Genomic DNA, 19,815 nt, shown 5'->3' on the forward strand with positions numbered 1-19,815 from the left:
TTAGACAATTTATGGACCAGTAGTAGTTAGATAAACCAGGACAGTATATTCCATAGGACTGGCAGTTTTTTACTGACAAATAACCTCCAAGCCCTAGTAGTATCAGAGTATTTCCTGGTCAGGTCATGTGATTCGATCACTCACCCACAGTTACAATTATCGGAGGTCCAGTTGTTGAGAGTGAAGGTGACGTCAATGAAGGAGATGCAGTTGTAGAAGTTGGACTGGGTGCAGTAGAAGGGGTAGTTGGGATAGGTGTTGTAGAAGGGGTAGTTGGGGTATGTGTAGTAGTTGGGGTAGGTGTTGTAGAAGGGGTAGTTGAAGTAGATGTAGTAGAAGGGGTAGTTGGGGTAGATGTAGTAGAAGGGGTAGTTGGGGTATGTGTAGTAGTTGGGGTAGGTGTTGTAGAAGGGGTAGTTGAAGTAGGTGCAGTAGTTGGGGTAGGTGTTGTAGAATGGGTAGTTGGGGTAGGTGTTGTAGAAGGGGTAGTTGGGGTAGGTGTAGTTGAAGGGGTAGTTGGGATAGGTGTAGTAGATGGTGTAGTTGATGTAGTTAGGGTAGTTGGAGAAGGTGTGGTAGGTGTAGTTGATGTAGTTAACGTAGTTGGAGGTGTGATAGGTGGGGTAGTTGATGTAATTAGGATAGTTGTAGAAGATGTGGTAGGTGGGGTAGTTGATATAGTTGAAGAAGGTGTGTTGGGTGTTGTTGTGAAAGGTAATGTAGTTTGAGTAGTTAGAAAGGGTGTGGTAGATGGGGGAGTTGGAGACTGTGTTGTGGTTATTGCTTCTATCGTTGGGCTAGCTGATGGTTCTTGTGTAACAGTCGTAGCTGCTACAGCTGGAATACTTGTCATTTCAATCGTTGTTGTGTGTTCTTCAGGCGTCGTTCCCGCTGCAGTTGTGGAGTCAGTTGGCTCTGCAGTTGTACTTTCAGTTCTCTGGGTAGATGAGAGTCCAACGGTTGTGGCCGATATTTGCCCGTCCGTGACTGCTGAAGTTAGTTCATTTGTAGTGGCAGGCTCACTGGTAATCGTAGAAGGTTGTGAGGGACTTGTTTCCGGCGAGGTACTGGTTGAAGTTTCTGTTACACCTGAGGACATAGCTGTAGTTGTTTCCATTGTGTCTTTGGCTGTTTCTGGTGTCATGGTCACTCCCGATGTTGAAAACGTAGCTTCCACAGTTGCACTTGTTAAACCAGCTGAGGTCGATGTTGATTCTTCAGCAGATGTGCTTGCTTCAGAAGTTGTTGTTGATGCCTCACTTGATGTTGAGGTACCAGCAGTGCTAGTTAGAGACTCACTTGTAACGTCGGAGGACACTGATGTGTGCCCAGAAGTGATTGTGGGAGACGGGCTTGTCACAGTCTCTGTGCTAGCTGATGGTTCTTGTGTAACAATGGTAGATGCTTCAGCTGGAATACTTGTCATTTCTAACGTTGTTGTGTATTCTTCAGGGGTCGTTCCCGCTGCAGTTGTGGAGTCAGTTGGGTCTGCAGTTGTACTTTCAGTTCTCTGGGTAGATGAGAGTCCAACGGTTGTGGCCGATATTTGCCCGTCCGTGACTGCTGAAGTTAGTTCATTTGTAGTGGCAGGCTCACTGGTAATCGTAGAAGGTTGTGAGGGACTTGTTTCCGGCGAGGTACTGGTTGAAGTTTCTGTTACACCTGAGGACATAGCTGTAGTTGTTTCCATTGTGTCTTTGGCTGTTTCTGGTGTCATGGTCACTCCCGATGTTGAAAACGTAGCTTCCACAGTTGCACTTGTTAAACCAGCTGAGGTCGATGTTGATTCTTCAGCAGATGTGCTTGCTTCAGAAGTTGTTGTTGATGCCTCACTTGATGTTGAGGTACCAGCAGTGCTAGTTAGAGACTCACTTGTAACGTCAGAGGACACTGATGTGTGCCCAGAAGTGATTGTGGGAGACGGGCTTGTCACAGTCTCTGTGCTAGCTGATGGTTCTTGTGTAACAATGGTAGATGCTTCAGCTGGAATACTTGTCATTTCTAACGTTGTTGTGTGTTCTTCAGGGGTCGTTCCCGCTGCAGTTGTGGAGTCAGTTGGCTCTGCAGTTGTACTTTCAGTTCTCTGGGTAGATGAGAGTCCAAAGGTTGTGGCCGATATTTGCCCGTCCGTGACTGCTGAAGTTAGTTCATTTGTAGTGGCAGGCTCACTGGTAATCGTAGAAGGTTGTGAAGGACTTGTTTCCGGCGAGGTACTGGTTGAAGTTTCTGTTACACCTGAGGACATAGCTGTAGTTGTTTCCATTGTGTCTTTGGCTGTTTCTGGTGTCATGGTCACTCCCGATGTTGAAAACGTAGCTTCCACAGTTGCACTTGTTAAACCAGCTGAGGTCGATGTTGATTCTTCAGCAGATGTGCTTGCTTCAGAAGTTGTTGTTGATGCCTCACTTGATGTTGAGGTACCAGCAGTGCTTGTTAGAGACTCACTTGTAACGTCAGAGGACACTGATGTGTGCCCAGAAGTGATTGTGGGAGACGGGCTTGTCACAGTCTCTGTGCTAGCTGATGGTTCTTGTGTAACAATGGTAGATGCTTCAGCTGGAATACTTGTCATTTCTAACGTTGTTGTGTGTTCTTCAGGGGTCGTTCCCGCTGCAGTTGTGGAGTCAGTTGGCTCTGCAGTTGTACTTCCAGTTCTCTGGGTAGATGAGAGTCCAACGGTTGTGGCCGATATTTGCCCGTCCGTGACTGCTGAAGTTAGTTCATTTGTAGTGGCAGGCTCACTGGTAATCGTAGAAGGTTGTGAGGGACTTGTTTCCGGCGAGGTACTGGTTGAAGTTTCTGTTACACCTGAGGACATAGCTGTAGTTGTTTCCATTGTGTCTTTGGCTGTTTCTGGTGTCATGGTCACTCCCGATGTTGAAAACGTAGCTTCCACAGTTGCACTTGTTAAACCAGCTGAGGTCGATGTTGATTCTTCAGCAGATGTGCTTGCTTCAGAAGTTGTTGTTGATGCCTCACTTGATGTTGAGGTACCAGCAGTGCTAGTTAGAGACTCACTTGTAACGTCAGAGGACACTGATGTGTGCCCAGAAGTGATTGTGGGAGACGGGCTTGTCACAGTCTCTGTGCTAGCTGATGGTTCTTGTGTAACAATGGTAGATGCTTCAGCTGGAATACTTGTCATTTCTAACGTTGTTGTGTGTTCTTCAGGGGTCGTTCCCGCTGCAGTTGTGGAGTCAGTTGGGTCTGCAGTTGTACTTTCAGTTCTCTGGGTAGATGAGAGTCCAACGGTTGTGGCCGATATTTGCCCGTCCGTGACTGCTGAAGTTAGTTCATTTGTAGTGGCAGGCTCACTGGTAATCGTAGAAGGTTGTGAGGGACTTGTTTCCGGCGAGGTACTGGTTGAAGTTTCTGTTACACCTGAGGACATAGCTGTAGTTGTTTCCATTGTGTCTTTGGCTGTTTCTGGTGTCATGGTCACTCCCGCTGTTGAAAACGTAGCTTCCACAGTTGCACTTGTTGAACCAGCTGAGGTCGATGTTGATTCTTCAGCAGATGTGCTTGCTTCAGAAGTTGTTGTTGATGCCTCACTTGTTGTTGAGGTACCAGCAGTGCTAGTTAGAGACTCACTTGTAACGTCAGAGGACACTGATGTGTGCCCAGAAGTGATAGTGGGAGACGGGCTTGTCACAGTCTCTGTGCTAGCTGATGGTTCTTGTGTAACAATGGTAGATGCTTCAGCTGGAATACTTGTCATTTCTAACGTTGTTGTGTGTTCTTCAGGGGTCGTTCCCGCTGCAGTTGTGGAGTCAGTTGGGTCTGCAGTTGTACTTTCAGTTCTCTGGGTAGATGAGAGTCCAACGGTTGTAGCCGATATTTGCCCGTCCGTGACTGCTGAAGTTAGTTCATTTGTAGTGGCAGGCTCACTGGTAATCGTAGAAGGTTGTGAGGGACTTGTTTCCGGCGAGGTACTGGTTGAAGTTTCTGTTACACCTGAGGACATAGCTGTAGTTGTTTCCATTGTGTCTTTGGCTGTTTCTGGTGTCATGGTCACTCCCGATGTTGAAAACGTAGCTTCCACAGTTGCACTTGTTAAACCAGCTGAGGTCGATGTTGATTCTTCAGCAGATGTGCTTGCTTCAGAAGTTGTTGTTGATGCCTCACTTGATGTTGAGGTACCAGCAGTGCTAGTTAGAGACTCACTTGTAACGTCGGAGGACACTGATGTGTGCCCAGAAGTGATTGTGGGAGACGGGCTTGTCACAGTCTCTGTGCTAGCTGATGGTTCTTGTGTAACAATGGTAGATGCTTCAGCTGGAATAGTTGTCATTTCTAACGTTGTTGTGTGTTCTTCAGGGGTCGTTCCCGCTGCAGTTGTGGAGTCAGTTGGGTCTGCAGTTGTACTTTCAGTTCTCTGGGTAGATGAGAGTCCAACGGTTGTAGCCGATATTTGCCCGTCCGTGACTGCTGAAGTTAGTTCATTTGTAGTGGCAGGCTCACTGGTAATCGTAGAAGGTTGTGAGGGACTTGTTTCCGGCGAGGTACTGGTTGAAGTTTCTGTTACACCTGAGGACATAGCTGTAGTTGTTTCCATTGTGTCTTTGGCTGTTTCTGGTGTCATGGTCACTCCCGATGTTGAAAACGTAGCTTCCACAGTTGCACTTGTTAAACCAGCTGAGGTCGATGTTGATTCTTCAGCAGATGTGCTTGCTTCAGAAGTTGTTGATGCCTCGCTTGATGTTGAGGTACCAGCAGTGCTAGTTAGAGACTCACTTGTAACGTCAGAGGACACTGATGTGTGCCCAGAAGTGATTGTGGGAGACGGGCTTGTCACAGTCTCTGTGCTAGCTGATGGTTCTTGTGTAACAATGGTAGATGCTTCAGCTGGAATAGTTGTCATTTCTAACGTTGTTGTGTGTTCTTCAGGGGTCGTTCCCTCTGCAGTTGTGGAGTCAGTTGGGTCTGCAGTTGTACTTTCAGTTCTCTGGGTAGATGAGAGTCCAACGGTTGTGGCCAATATTTGCCCGTCCGTGACTGCTGAAGTTAGTTCATTTGTAGTGGCAGGCTCACTGGTAATCGTAGAAGGTTGTGAGGGACTTGTTTCCGGCGAGGTACTGGTTGAAGTTTCTGTTACACCTGAGGACATAGCTGTAGTTGTTTCCATTGTGTCTTTGGCTGTTTCTGGTGTCATGGTCACTCCCGATGTTGAAAACGTAGCTTCCACAGTTGCACTTGTTAAACCAGCTGAGATCGATGTTGATTCTTCAGCAGATGTGCTTGCTTCAGAAGTTGTTGTTGATGCCTCACTTGATGTTGAGGTACCAGCAGTGCTAGTTAGAGACTCACTTGTAACGTCGGAGGACACTGATGTGTGCCCAGAAGTGATTGTGGGAGACGGGCTTGTCACAGTCTCTGTGCTAGCTGATGGTTCTTGTGTAACAATGGTAGATGCTTCAGCTGGAATACTTGTCATTTCTAACGTTGTTGTGTATTCTTCAGGGGTCGTTCCCGCTGCAGTTGTGGAATCAGTTGGGTCTGCAGTTGTACTTTCAGTTCTCTGGGTAGATGAGAGTCCAACGGTTGTGGCCGATATTTGCCCGTCCGTGACTGCTGAAGTTAGTTCATTTGTAGTGGCAGGCTCACTGGTAATCGTAGAAGGTTGTGAGGGACTTGTTTCCGGCGAGGTACTGGTTGAAGTTTCTGTTACACCTGAGGACATAGCTGTAGTTGTTTCCATTGTGTCTTTGGCTGTTTCTGGTGTCATGGTCACTCCCGATGTTGAAAACGTAGCTTCCACAGTTGCACTTGTTAAACCAGCTGAGGTCGATGTTGATTCTTCAGCAGATGTGCTTGCTTCAGAAGTTGTTGTGGATGCCTCACTTGATGTTGAGGTACCAGCAGTGCTAGTTAGAGACTCACTTGTAACGTCAGAGGACACTGATGTGTGCCCAGAAGTGGTTGTGGGAGACGGGCTTGTCACAGTCTCTGTGCTAGCTGATGGTTCTTGTGTAACAATGGTAGATGCTTCAGCTGGAATACTTGTCATTTCTAACGTTGTTGTGTGTTCTTCAGGGGTCGTTCCCGCTGCAGTTGTGGAGTCAGTTGGCTCTGCAGTTGTACTTTCAGTTCTCTGGGTAGATGAGAGTCCAACGGTTGTGGCCGATATTTGCCCGTCCGTGACTGCTGAAGTTAGTTCATTTGTAGTGGCAGGCTCACTGGTAATCGTAGAAGGTTGTGAGGGACTTGTTTCCGGCGAGGTACTGGTTGAAGTTTCTGTTACACCTGAGGACATAGCTGTAGTTGTTTCCATTGTGTCTTTGGCTGTTTCTGGTGTCATGGTCACTCCCGATGTTGAAAACGTAGCTTCCACAGTTGCACTTGTTAAACCAGCTGAGGTCGATGTTGATTCTTCAGCAGATGTGCTTGCTTCAGAAGTTGTTGTTGATGCCTCACTTGATGTTGAGGTACCAGCAGTGCTAGTTAGAGTCTCACTTGTAACGTCGGAGGACACTGATGTGTGCCCAGAAGTAATTGTGGGAGACGGGCTTGTCACAGTCTCTGTGCTAGCTGATGGTTCTTGTGTAACAATGGTAGATACTTCAGCTGGAATACTTGTCATTTCTAACGTTGTTGTGTATTCTTCAGGGGTCGTTCCCGCTGCAGTTGTGGAGTCAGTTGGGTCTGCAGTTGTACTTTCAGTTCTCTGGGTAGATGAGAGTCCAACGGTTGTGGCCGATATTTGCCCGTCCGTGACTGCTGAAGTTAGTTCATTTGTAGTGGCAGGCTCACTGGTAATCGTAGAAGGTTGTGAGGGACTTGTTTCCGGCGAGGTACTGGTTGAAGTTTCTGTTACACCTGAGGACATAGCTGTAGTTGTTTCCATTGTGTCTTTGGCTGTTTCTGGTGTCATGGTCACTCCCGCTGTTGAAAACGTAGCTTCCACAGTTGCACTTGTTAAACCAGCTGAGGTCGATGTTGATTCTTCAGCAGATGTGCTTGCTTCAGAAGTTGTTGTTGATGCCTCACTTGTTGTTGAGGTACCAGCAGTGCTAGTTAGAGACTCACTTGTAACGTCAGAGGACACTGATGTGTGCCCAGAAGTGATAGTGGGAGACGGGCTTGTCACAGTCTCTGTGCTAGCTGATGGTTCTTGTGTAACAATGGTAGATGCTTCAGCTGGAATACTTGTCATTTCTAACGTTGTTGTGTGTTCTTCAGGGGTCGTTCCCGCTGCAGTTGTGGAGTCAGTTGGGTCTGCAGTTGTACTTTCAGTTCTCTGGGTAGATGAGAGTCCAACGGTTGTAGCCGATATTTGCCCGTCCGTGACTGCTGAAGTTAGTTCATTTGTAGTGGCAGGCTCACTGGTAATCGTAGAAGGTTGTGAGGGACTTGTTTCCGGCGAGGTACTGGTTGAAGTTTCTGTTACACCTGAGGACATAGCTGTAGTTGTTTCCATTGTGTCTTTGGCTGTTTCTGGTGTCATGGTCACTCCCGATGTTGAAAACGTAGCTTCCACAGTTGCACTTGTTAAACCAGCTGAGGTCGATGTTGATTCTTCAGCAGATGTGCTTGCTTCAGAAGTTGTTGTTGATGCCTCACTTGATGTTGAGGTACCAGCAGTGCTAGTTAGAGACTCACTTGTAACGTCGGAGGACACTGATGTGTGCCCAGAAGTGATTGTGGGAGACGGGCTTGTCACAGTCTCTGTGCTAGCTGATGGTTCTTGTGTAACAATGGTAGATGCTTCAGCTGGAATAGTTGTCATTTCTAACGTTGTTGTGTGTTCTTCAGGGGTCGTTCCCGCTGCAGTTGTGGAGTCAGTTGGGTCTGCAGTTGTACTTTCAGTTCTCTGGGTAGATGAGAGTCCAACGTTTGTAGCCGATATTTGCCCGTCCGTGACTGCTGAAGTTAGTTCATTTGTAGTGGCAGGCTCACTGGTAATCGTAGAAGGTTGTGAGGGACTTGTTTCCGGCGAGGTACTGGTTGAAGTTTCTGTTACACCTGAGGACATAGCTGTAGTTGTTTCCATTGTGTCTTTGGCTGTTTCTGGTGTCATGGTCACTCCCGATGTTGAAAACGTAGCTTCCACAGTTGCACTTGTTAAACCAGCTGAGGTCGATGTTGATTCTTCAGCAGATGTGCTTGCTTCAGAAGTTGTTGATGCCTCGCTTGATGTTGAGGTACCAGCAGTGCTAGTTAGAGACTCACTTGTAACGTCAGAGGACACTGATGTGTGCCCAGAAGTGATTGTGGGAGACGGGCTTGTCACAGTCTCTGTGCTAGCTGATGGTTCTTGTGTAACAATGGTAGATGCTTCAGCTGGAATAGTTGTCATTTCTAACGTTGTTGTGTGTTCTTCAGGGGTCGTTCCCTCTGCAGTTGTGGAGTCAGTTGGGTCTGCAGTTGTACTTTCAGTTCTCTGGGTAGATGAGAGTCCAACGGTTGTGGCCAATATTTGCCCGTCCGTGACTGCTGAAGTTAGTTCATTTGTAGTGGCAGGCTCACTGGTAATCGTAGAAGGTTGTGAGGGACTTGTTTCCGGCGAGGTACTGGTTGAAGTTTCTGTTACACCTGAGGACATAGCTGTAGTTGTTTCCATTGTGTCTTTGGCTGTTTCTGGTGTCATGGTCACTCCCGATGTTGAAAACGTAGCTTCCACAGTTGCACTTGTTAAACCAGCTGAGGTCGATGTTGATTCTTCAGCAGATGTGCTTGCTTCAGAAGTTGTTGTTGATGCCTCACTTGATGTTGAGGTACCAGCAGTGCTAGTTAGAGACTCACTTGTAACGTCGGAGGACACTGATGTGTGCCCAGAAGTGATTGTGGGAGACGGGCTTGTCACAGTCTCTGTGCTAGCTGATGGTTCTTGTGTAACAATGGTAGATGCTTCAGCTGGAATACTTGTCATTTCTAACGTTGTTGTGTATTCTTCAGGGGTCGTTCCCGCTGCAGTTGTGGAGTCAGTTGGGTCTGCAGTTGTACTTTCAGTTCTCTGGGTAGATGAGAGTCCAACGGTTGTAGCCGATATTTGCCCGTCCGTGACTGCTGAAGTTAGTTCATTTGTAGTGGCAGGCTCACTGGTAATCGTAGAAGGTTGTGAGGGACTTGTTTCCGGCGAGGTACTGGTTGAAGTTTCTGTTACACCTGAGGACATAGCTGTAGTTGTTTCCATTGTGTCTTTGGCTGTTTCTGGTGTCATGGTCACTCCCGATGTTGAAAACGTAGCTTCCACAGTTGCACTTGTTAAACCAGCTGAGGTCGATGTTGATTCTTCAGCAGATGTGCTTGCTTCAGAAGTTGTTGATGCCTCGCTTGATGTTGAGGTACCAGCAGTGCTAGTTAGAGACTCACTTGTAACGTCAGAGGACACTGATGTGTGCCCAGAAGTGATAGTGGGAGACGGGCTTGTCACAGTCTCTGTGCTAGCTGATGGTTCTTGTGTAACAATGGTAGATGCTTCAGCTGGAATAGTTGTCATTTCTAACGTTGTTGTGTGTTCTTCAGGGGTCGTTCCCTCTGCAGTTGTGGAGTCAGTTGGGTCTGCAGTTGTACTTTCAGTTCTCTGGGTAGATGAGAGTCCAACGGTTGTGGCCAATATTTGCCCGTCCGTGACTGCTGAAGTTAGTTCATTTGTAGTGGCAGGCTCACTGGTAATCGTAGAAGGTTGTGAGGGACTTGTTTCCGGCGAGGTACTGGTTGAAGTTTCTGTTACACCTGAGGACATAGCTGTAGTTGTTTCCATTGTGTCTTTGGCTGTTTCTGGTGTCATGGTCACTCCCGATGTTGAAAACGTAGCTTCCACAGTTGCACTTGCTAAACCAGCTGAGGTCGATGTTGATTCTTCAGCAGATGTGCTTGCTTCAGAAGTTGTTGTTGATGCCTCACTTGATGTTGAGGTACCAGCAGTGCTAGTTAGAGACTCACTTGTAACGTCGGAGGACACTGATGTGTGCCCAGAAGTGATTGTGGGAGACGGGCTTGTCACAGTCTCTGTGCTAGCTGATGGTTCTTGTGTAACAATGGTAGATGCTTCAGCTGGAATACTTGTCATTTCTAACGTTGTTGTGTGTTCTTCAGGGGTCGTTCCCGCTGCAGTTGTGGAGTCAGTTGGGTCTGCAGTTGTACTTTCAGTTCTCTGGGTAGATGAGAGTCCAACGGTTGTAGCCGATATTTGCCCGTCCGTGACTGCTGAAGTTAGTTCATTTGTAGTGGCAGGCTCACTGGTAATCGTAGAAGGTTGTGAGGGACTTGTTTCCGGCGAGGTACTGGTTGAAGTTTCTGTTACACCTGAGGACATAGCTGTAGTTGTTTCCATTGTGTCTTTGGCTGTTTCTGGTGTCATGGTCACTCCCGATGTTGAAAACGTAGCTTCCACAGTTGCACTTGTTAAACCAGCTGAGGTCGATGTTGATTCTTCAGCAGATGTGCTTGCTTCAGAAGTTGTTGTTGATGCCTCACTTGATGTTGAGGTACCAGCAGTGCTAGTTAGAGACTCACTTGTAACGTCGGAGGACACTGATGTGTGCCCAGAAGTGATTGTGGGAGACGGGCTTGTCACAGTCTCTGTGCTAGCTGATGGTTCTTGTGTAACAATGGTAGATGCTTCAGCTGGAATAGTTGTCATTTCTAACGTTGTTGTGTGTTCTTCAGGGGTCGTTCCCGCTGCAGTTGTGGAGTCAGTTGGGTCTGCAGTTGTACTTTCAGTTCTCTGGGTAGATGAGAGTCCAACGTTTGTAGCCGATATTTGCCCGTCCGTGACTGCTGAAGTTAGTTCATTTGTAGTGGCAGGCTCACTGGTAATCGTAGAAGGTTGTGAGGGACTTGTTTCCGGCGAGGTACTGGTTGAAGTTTCTGTTACACCTGAGGACATAGCTGTAGTTGTTTCCATTGTGTCTTTGGCTGTTTCTGGTGTCATGGTCACTCCCGATGTTGAAAACGTAGCTTCCACAGTTGCACTTGTTAAACCAGCTGAGGTCGATGTTGATTCTTCAGCAGATGTGCTTGCTTCAGAAGTTGTTGATGCCTCGCTTGATGTTGAGGTACCAGCAGTGCTAGTTAGAGACTCACTTGTAACGTCAGAGGACACTGATGTGTGCCCAGAAGTGATTGTGGGAGACGGGCTTGTCACAGTCTCTGTGCTAGCTGATGGTTCTTGTGTAACAATGGTAGATGCTTCAGCTGGAATAGTTGTCATTTCTAACGTTGTTGTGTGTTCTTCAGGGGTCGTTCCCTCTGCAGTTGTGGAGTCAGTTGGGTCTGCAGTTGTACTTTCAGTTCTCTGGGTAGATGAGAGTCCAACGGTTGTGGCCAATATTTGCCCGTCCGTGACTGCTGAAGTTAGTTCATTTGTAGTGGCAGGCTCACTGGTAATCGTAGAAGGTTGTGAGGGACTTGTTTCCGGCGAGGTACTGGTTGAAGTTTCTGTTACACCTGAGGACATAGCTGTAGTTGTTTCCATTGTGTCTTTGGCTGTTTCTGGTGTCATGGTCACTCCCGATGTTGAAAACGTAGCTTCCACAGTTGCACTTGTTAAACCAGCTGAGGTCGATGTTGATTCTTCAGCAGATGTGCTTGCTTCAGAAGTTGTTGTTGATGCCTCACTTGATGTTGAGGTACCAGCAGTGCTAGTTAGAGACTCACTTGTAACGTCGGAGGACACTGATGTGTGCCCAGAAGTGATTGTGGGAGACGGGCTTGTCACAGTCTCTGTGCTAGCTGATGGTTCTTGTGTAACAATGGTAGATGCTTCAGCTGGAATACTTGTCATTTCTAACGTTGTTGTGTATTCTTCAGGGGTCGTTCCCGCTGCAGTTGTGGAGTCAGTTGGGTCTGCAGTTGTACTTTCAGTTCTCTGGGTAGATGAGAGTCCAACGGTTGTGGCCGATATTTGCCCGTCCGTGACTGCTGAAGTTAGTTCATTTGTAGTGGCAGGCTCACTGGTAATCGTAGAAGGTTGTGAGGGACTTGTTTCCGGCGAGGTACTGGTTGAAGTTTCTGTTACACCTAAGGACATAGCTGTAGTTGTTTCCATTGTGTCTTTGGCTGTTTCTGGTGTCATGGTCACTCCCGATGTTGAAAACGTAGCTTCCACAGTTGCACTTGTTAAACCAGCTGAGGTCGATGTTGATTCTTCAGCAGATGTGCTTGCTTCAGAAGTTGTTGTTGATGCCTCACTTGATGTTGAGGTACCAGCAGTGCTAGTTAGAGACTCACTTGTAACGTCGGAGGACACTGATGTGTGCCCAGAAGTAATTGTGGGAGACGGGCTTGTCACAGTCTCTGTGCTAGCTGATGGTTCTTGTGTAACAATGGTAGATACTTCAGCTGGAATACTTGTCATTTCTAACGTTGTTGTGTATTCTTCAGGGGTCGTTCCCGCTGCAGTTGTGGAGTCAGTTGGGTCTGCAGTTGTACTTTCAGTTCTCTGGGTAGATGAGAGTCCAACGGTTGTAGCCGATATTTGCCCGTCCGTGACTGCTGAAGTTAGTTCATTTGTAGTGGCAGGCTCACTGGTAATCGTAGAAGGTTGTGAGGGACTTGTTTCCGGCGAGGTACTGGTTGAAGTTTCTGTTACACCTGAGGACATAGCTGTAGTTGTTTCCATTGTGTCTTTGGCTGTTTCTGGTGTCATGGTCACTCCCGATGTTGAAAACGTAGCTTCCACAGTTGCACTTGTTAAACCAGCTGAGGTCGATGTTGATTCTTCAGCAGATGTGCTTGCTTCAGAAGTTGTTGATGCCTCGCTTGATGTTGAGGTACCAGCAGTGCTAGTTAGAGACTCACTTGTAACGTCAGAGGACACTGATGTGTGCCCAGAAGTGATAGTGGGAGACGGGCTTGTCACAGTCTCTGTGCTAGCTGATGGTTCTTGTGTAACAATGGTAGATGCTTCAGCTGGAATAGTTGTCATTTCTAACGTTGTTGTGTGTTCTTCAGGGGTCGTTCCCTCTGCAGTTGTGGAGTCAGTTGGGTCTGCAGTTGTACTTTCAGTTCTCTGGGTAGATGAGAGTCCAACGGTTGTGGCCAATATTTGCCCGTCCGTGACTGCTGAAGTTAGTTCATTTGTAGTGGCAGGCTCACTGGTAATCGTAGAAGGTTGTGAGGGACTTGTTTCCGGCGAGGTACTGGTTGAAGTTTCTGTTACACCTGAGGACATAGCTGTAGTTGTTTCCATTGTGTCTTTGGCTGTTTCTGGTGTCATGGTCACTCCCGATGTTGAAAACGTAGCTTCCACAGTTGCACTTGCTAAACCAGCTGAGGTCGATGTTGATTCTTCAGCAGATGTGCTTGCTTCAGAAGTTGTTGTTGATGCCTCACTTGATGTTGAGGTACCAGCAGTGCTAGTTAGAGACTCACTTGTAACGTCGGAGGACACTGATGTGTGCCCAGAAGTGATTGTGGGAGACGGGCTTGTCACAGTCTCTGTGCTAGCTGATGGTTCTTGTGTAACAATGGTAGATGCTTCAGCTGGAATACTTGTCATTTCTAACGTTGTTGTGTGTTCTTCAGGGGTCGTTCCCGCTGCAGTTGTGGAGTCAGTTGGCTCTGCAGTTGTACTTTCAGTTCTCTGGGTAGATGAGAGTCCAACGGTTGTGGCCGATATTTGCCCGTCCGTGACTGCTGAAGTTAGTTCATTTGTAGTGGCAGGCTCACTGGTAATCGTAGAAGGTTGTGAGGGACTTGTTTCCGGCGAGGTACTGGTTGAAGTTTCTGTTACACCTGAGGACATAGCTGTAGTTGTTTCCATTGTGTCTTTGGCTGTTTCTGGTGTCATGGTCACTCCCGATGTTGAAAACGTAGCTTCCACAGTTGCACTTGTTAAACCAGCTGAGGTCGATGTTGATTCTTCAGCAGATGTGCTTGCTTCAGAAGTTGTTGATGCCTCGCTTGATGTTGAGGTACCAGCAGTGCTAGTTAGAGACTCACTTGTAACGTCAGAGGACACTGATGTGTGCCCAGAAGTGATTGTGGGAGACGGGCTTGTCACAGTCTCTGTGCTAGCTGATGGTTCTTGTGTAACAATGGTAGATGCTTCAGCTGGAATAGTTGTCATTTCTAACGTTGTTGTGTGTTCTTCAGGGGTCGTTCCCTCTGCAGTTGTGGAGTCAGTTGGGTCTGCAGTTGTACTTTCAGTTCTCTGGGTAGATGAGAGTCCAACGGTTGTGGCCAATATTTGCCCGTCCGTGACTGCTGAAGTTAGTTCATTTGTAGTGGCAGGCTCACTGGTAATCGTAGAAGGTTGTGAGGGACTTGTTTCCGGCGAGGTACTGGTTGAAGTTTCTGTTACACCTGAGGACATAGCTGTAGTTGTTTCCATTGTGTCTTTGGCTGTTTCTGGTGTCATGGTCACTCCCGATGTTGAAAACGTAGCTTCCACAGTTGCACTTGTTAAACCAGCTGAGGTCGATGTTGATTCTTCAGCAGATGTGCTTGCTTCAGAAGTTGTTGTTGATGCCTCACTTGATGTTGAGGTACCAGCAGTGCTAGTTAGAGACTCACTTGTAACGTCGGAGGACACTGATGTGTGCCCAGAAGTGATTGTGGGAGACGGGCTTGTCACAGTCTCTGTGCTAGCTGATGGTTCTTGTGTAACAATGGTAGATGCTTCAGCTGGAATACTTGTCATTTCTAACGTTGTTGTGTATTCTTCAGGGGTCGTTCCCTCTGCAGTTGTGGAGTCAGTTGGGTCTGCAGTTGTACTTTCAGTTCTCTGGGTAGATGAGAGTCCAACGGTTGTGGCCGATATTTGCCCGTCCGTGACTGCTGAAGTTAGTTCATTTGTAGTGGCAGGCTCACTGGTAATCGTAGAAGGTTGTGAGGGACTTGTTTCCGGCGAGGTACTGGTTGAAGTTTCTGTTACACCTGAGGACATAGCTGTAGTTGTTTCCATTGTGTCTTTGGCTGTTTCTGGTGTCATGGTCACTCCCGATGTTGAAAACGTAGCTTCCACAGTTGCACTTGTTAAACCAGCTGAGGTCGATGTTGATTCTTCAGCAGATGTGCTTGCTTCAGAAGTTGTTGTTGATGCCTCACTTGATGTTGAGGTACCAGCAGTGCTAGTTAGAGACTCACTTGTAACGTCGGAGGACACTGATGTGTGCCCAGAAGTGATTGTGGGAGACGGGCTTGTCACAGTCTCTGTGCTAGCTGATGGTTCTTGTGTAACAATGGTAGATGCTTCAGCTGGAATACTTGTCATTTCTAACGTTGTTGTGTATTCTTCAGGGGTCGTTCCCGCTGCAGTTGTGGAGTCAGTTGGGTCTGCAGTTGTACTTTCAGTTCTCTGGGTAGATGAGAGTCCAACGGTTGTGGCCGATATTTGCCCGTCCGTGACTGCTGAAGTTAGTTCATTTGTAGTGGCAGGCTCACTGGTAATCGTAGAAGGTTGTGAGGGACTTGTTTCCGGCGAGGTACTGGTTGAAGTTTCTGTTACACCTGAGGACATAGCTGTAGTTGTTTCCATTGTGTCTTTGGCTGTTTCTGGTGTCATGGTCACTCCCGATGTTGAAAACGTAGCTTCCACAGTTGCACTTGTTAAACCAGCTGAGGTCGATGTTGATTCTTCAGCAGATGTGCTTGCTTCAGAAGTTGTTGTTGATGCCTCACTTGATGTTGAGGTACCAGCAGTGCTAGTTAGAGACTCACTTGTAACGTCGGAGGACACTGATGTGTGCCCAGAAGTAATTGTGGGAGACGGGCTTGTCACAGTCTCTGTGCTAGCTGATGGTTCTTGTGTAACAATGGTAGATACTTCAGCTGGAATACTTGTCATTTCTAACGTTGTTGTGTATTCTTCAGGGGTCGTTCCCGCTGCAGTTGTGGAGTCAGTTGGGTCTGCAGTTGTACTTTCAGTTCTCTGGGTAGATGAGAGTCCAACGGTTGTAGCCGATATTTGCCCGTCCGTGACTGCTGAAGTTAGTTCATTTGTAGTGGCAGGCTCACTGGTAATCGTAGAAGGTTGTGAGGGACTTGTTTCCGGCGAGGTACTGGTTGAAGTTTCTGTTACACCTGAGGACATAGCTGTAGTTGTTTCCATTGTGTCTTTGGCTGTTTCTGGTGTCATGGTCACTCCCGATGTTGAAAACGTAGCTTCCACAGTTGCACTTGTTAAACCAGCTGAGGTCGATGTTGATTCTTCAGCAGATGTGCTTGCTTCAGAAGTTGTTGATGCCTCGCTTGATGTTGAGGTACCAGCAGTGCTAGTTAGAGACTCACTTGTAACGTCAGAGGACACTGATGTGTGCCCAGAAGTGATAGTGGGAGACGGGCTTGTCACAGTCTCTGTGCTAGCTGATGGTTCTTGTGTAACAATGGTAGATGCTTCAGCTGGAATAGTTGTCATTTCTAACGTTGTTGTGTGTTCTTCAGGGGTCGTTCCCTCTGCAGTTGTGGAGTCAGTTGGGTCTGCAGTTGTACTTTCAGTTCTCTGGGTAGATGAGAGTCCAACGGTTGTGGCCAATATTTGCCCGTCCGTGACTGCTGAAGTTAGTTCATTTGTAGTGGCAGGCTCACTGGTAATCGTAGAAGGTTGTGAGGGACTTGTTTCCGGCGAGGTACTGGTTGAAGTTTCTGTTACACCTGAGGACATAGCTGTAGTTGTTTCCATTGTGTCTTTGGCTGTTTCTGGTGTCATGGTCACTCCCGATGTTGAAAACGTAGCTTCCACAGTTGCACTTGCTAAACCAGCTGAGGTCGATGTTGATTCTTCAGCAGATGTGCTTGCTTCAGAAGTTGTTGTTGATGCCTCACTTGATGTTGAGGTACCAGCAGTGCTAGTTAGAGACTCACTTGTAACGTCGGAGGACACTGATGTGTGCCCAGAAGTGATTGTGGGAGACGGGCTTGTCACAGTCTCTGTGCTAGCTGATGGTTCTTGTGTAACAATGGTAGATGCTTCAGCTGGAATACTTGTCATTTCTAACGTTGTTGTGTGTTCTTCAGGGGTCGTTCCCGCTGCAGTTGTGGAGTCAGTTGGCTCTGCAGTTGTACTTTCAGTTCTCTGGGTAGATGAGAGTCCAACGGTTGTGGCCGATATTTGCCCGTCCGTGACTGCTGAAGTTAGTTCATTTGTAGTGGCAGGCTCACTGGTAATCGTAGAAGGTTGTGAGGGACTTGTTTCCGGCGAGGTACTGGTTGAAGTTTCTGTTACACCTGAGGACATAGCTGTAGTTGTTTCCATTGTGTCTTTGGCTGTTTCTGGTGTTATGGTCACTCCCGATGTTGAAAACGTAGCTTCCACAGTTGCACTTGTTAAACCAGCTGAGGTCGATGTTGATTCTTCAGCAGATGTGCTTGCTTCAGAAGTTGTTGATGCCTCGCTTGATGTTGAGGTACCAGCAGTGCTAGTTAGAGACTCACTTGTAACGTCAGAGGACACTGATGTGTGCCCAGAAGTGATTGTGGGAGACGGGCTTGTCACAGTCTCTGTGCTAGCTGATGGTTCTTGTGTAACAATGGTAGATGCTTCAGCTGGAATAGTTGTCATTTCTAACGTTGTTGTGTGTTCTTCAGGGGTCGTTCCCTCTGCAGTTGTGGAGTCAGTTGGGTCTGCAGTTGTACTTTCAGTTCTCTGGGTAGATGAGAGTCCAACGGTTGTGGCCAATATTTGCCCGTCCGTGACTGCTGAAGTTAGTTCATTTGTAGTGGCAGGCTCACTGGTAATCGTAGAAGGTTGTGAGGGACTTGTTTCCGGCGAGGTACTGGTTGAAGTTTCTGTTACACCTGAGGACATAGCTGTAGTTGTTTCCATTGTGTCTTTGGCTGTTTCTGGTGTCATGGTCACTCCCGATGTTGAAAACGTAGCTTCCACAGTTGCACTTGTTAAACCAGCTGAGGTCGATGTTGATTCTTCAGCAGATGTGCTTGCTTCAGAAGTTGTTGTTGATGCCTCACTTGATGTTGAGGTACCAGCAGTGCTAGTTAGAGACTCACTTGTAACGTCGGAGGACACTGATGTGTGCCCAGAAGTGATTGTGGGAGACGGGCTTGTCACAGTCTCTGTGCTAGCTGATGGTTCTTGTGTAACAATGGTAGATGCTTCAGCTGGAATACTTGTCATTTCTAACGTTGTTGTGTATTCTTCAGGGGTCGTTCCCGCTGCAGTTGTGGAGTCAGTTGGGTCTGCAGTTGTACTTTCAGTTCTCTGGGTAGATGAGAGTCCAACGGTTGTGGCCGATATTTGCCCGTCCGTGACTGCTGAAGTTAGTTCATTTGTAGTGGCAGGCTCACTGGTAATCGTAGAAGGTTGTGAGGGACTTGTTTCCGGCGAGGTACTGGTTGAAGTTTCTGTTACACCTGAGGACATAGCTGTAGTTGTTTCCATTGTGTCTTTGGCTGTTTCTGGTGTCATGGTCACTCCCGATGTTGAAAACGTAGCTTCCACAGTTGCACTTGTTAAACCAGCTGAGGTCGATGTTGATTCTTCAGCAGATGTGCTTGCTTCAGAAGTTGTTGTTGATGCCTCACTTGATGTTGAGGTACCAGCAGTGCTAGTTAGAGACTCACTTGTAACGTCGGAGGACACTGATGTGTGCCCAGAAGTAATTGTGGGAGACGGGCTTGTCACAGTCTCTGTGCTAGCTGATGGTTCTTGTGTAACAATGGTAGATACTTCAGCTGGAATACTTGTCATTTCTAACGTTGTTGTGTATTCTTCAGGGGTCGTTCCCGCTGCAGTTGTGGAGTCAGTTGGCTCTGCAGTTGTACTTTCAGTTCTCTGGGTAGATGAGAGTCCAACGGTTGTAGCCGATATTTGCCCGTCCGTGACTGCTGAAGTTAGTTCATTTGTAGTGGCAGGCTCACTGGTAATCGTAGAAGGTTGTGAGGGACTTGTTTCCGGCGAGGTACTGGTTGAAGTTTCTGTTACACCTGAGGACATAGCTGTAGTTGTTTCCATTGTGTCTTTGGCTGTTTCTGGTGTCATGGTCACTCCCGATGTTGAAAACGTAGCTTCCACAGTTGCACTTGTTAAACCAGCTGAGGTCGATGTTGATTCTTCAGCAGATGTGCTTGCTTCAGAAGTTGTTGATGCCTCGCTTGATGTTGAGGTACCAGCAGTGCTAGTTAGAGACTCACTTGTAACGTCAGAGGACACTGATGTGTGCCCAGAAGTGATAGTGGGAGACGGGCTTGTCACAGTCTCTGTGCTAGCTGATGGTTCTTGTGTAACAATGGTAGATGCTTCAGCTGGAATAGTTGTCATTTCTAACGTTGTTGTGTGTTCTTCAGGGGTCGTTCCCTCTGCAGTTGTGGAGTCAGTTGGGTCTGCAGTTGTACTTTCAGTTCTCTGGGTAGATGAGAGTCCAACGGTTGTGGCCAATATTTGCCCGTCCGTGACTGCTGAAGTTAGTTCATTTGTAGTGGCAGGCTCACTGGTAATCGTAGAAGGTTGTGAGGGACTTGTTTCCGGCGAGGTACTGGTTGAAGTTTCTGTTACACCTGAGGACATAGCTGTAGTTGTTTCCATTGTGTCTTTGGCTGTTTCTGGTGTCATGGTCACTCCCGATGTTGAAAACGTAGCTTCCACAGTTGCACTTGCTAAACCAGCTGAGGTCGATGTTGATTCCTCAGCAGATGTGCTTGCTTCAGAAGTTGTTGTTGATGCCTCACTTGATGTTGAGGTACCAGCAGTGCTAGTTAGAGACTCACTTGTAACGTCGGAGGACACTGATGTGTGCCCAGAAGTGATTGTGGGAGACGGGCTTGTCACAGTCTCTGTGCTAGCTGATGGTTCTTGTGTAACAATGGTAGATGCTTCAGCTGGAATACTTGTCATTTCTAACGTTGTTGTGTGTTCTTCAGGGGTCGTTCCCGCTGCAGTTGTGGAGTCAGTTGGCTCTGCAGTTGTATTTTCAG

At 47.5% G+C, this 19,815-nt stretch overlaps 2 protein-coding genes across 2 annotated transcripts in view; both read right to left on the reverse strand.

The window, feature by feature from the left end:
- LOC115194602 (mucin-3B) overlaps positions 1-289 on the reverse strand; it is a 7,326-nt gene extending 7,037 nt beyond the window's left edge. Inside the window, exon 1 of the mRNA XM_029754444.1 lies at positions 145-289. The gene's annotated coding sequence lies outside the window, so the exon portion shown is untranslated. The remainder of the gene's footprint in view (positions 1-144) is intronic.
- Positions 137-19,814, reverse strand: LOC115194987 (mucin-19-like). Its single transcript, XM_029754889.1, has one exon. The coding sequence runs from the start codon at positions 19,733-19,735 to the stop codon at positions 137-139; it is 19,599 nt and encodes a 6,532-aa protein (XP_029610749.1). The 5' UTR covers positions 19,736-19,814.
- Position 19,815: the final 1 nt, after the last annotated feature.

Source organism: Salmo trutta, chromosome 5 (genome assembly GCF_901001165.1).
Source record: "Salmo trutta chromosome 5, fSalTru1.1, whole genome shotgun sequence".
NCBI lineage: Eukaryota > Metazoa > Chordata > Actinopteri > Salmoniformes > Salmonidae > Salmo > Salmo trutta.

Excerpts from the sequence above, each read along its gene's own strand:
- LOC115194987 (XM_029754889.1), bottom strand. The coding sequence starts at position 19,735 with ATGACAAGTATTCCAGCTGAAGCATCTACCATTGTTACACAAGAACCA.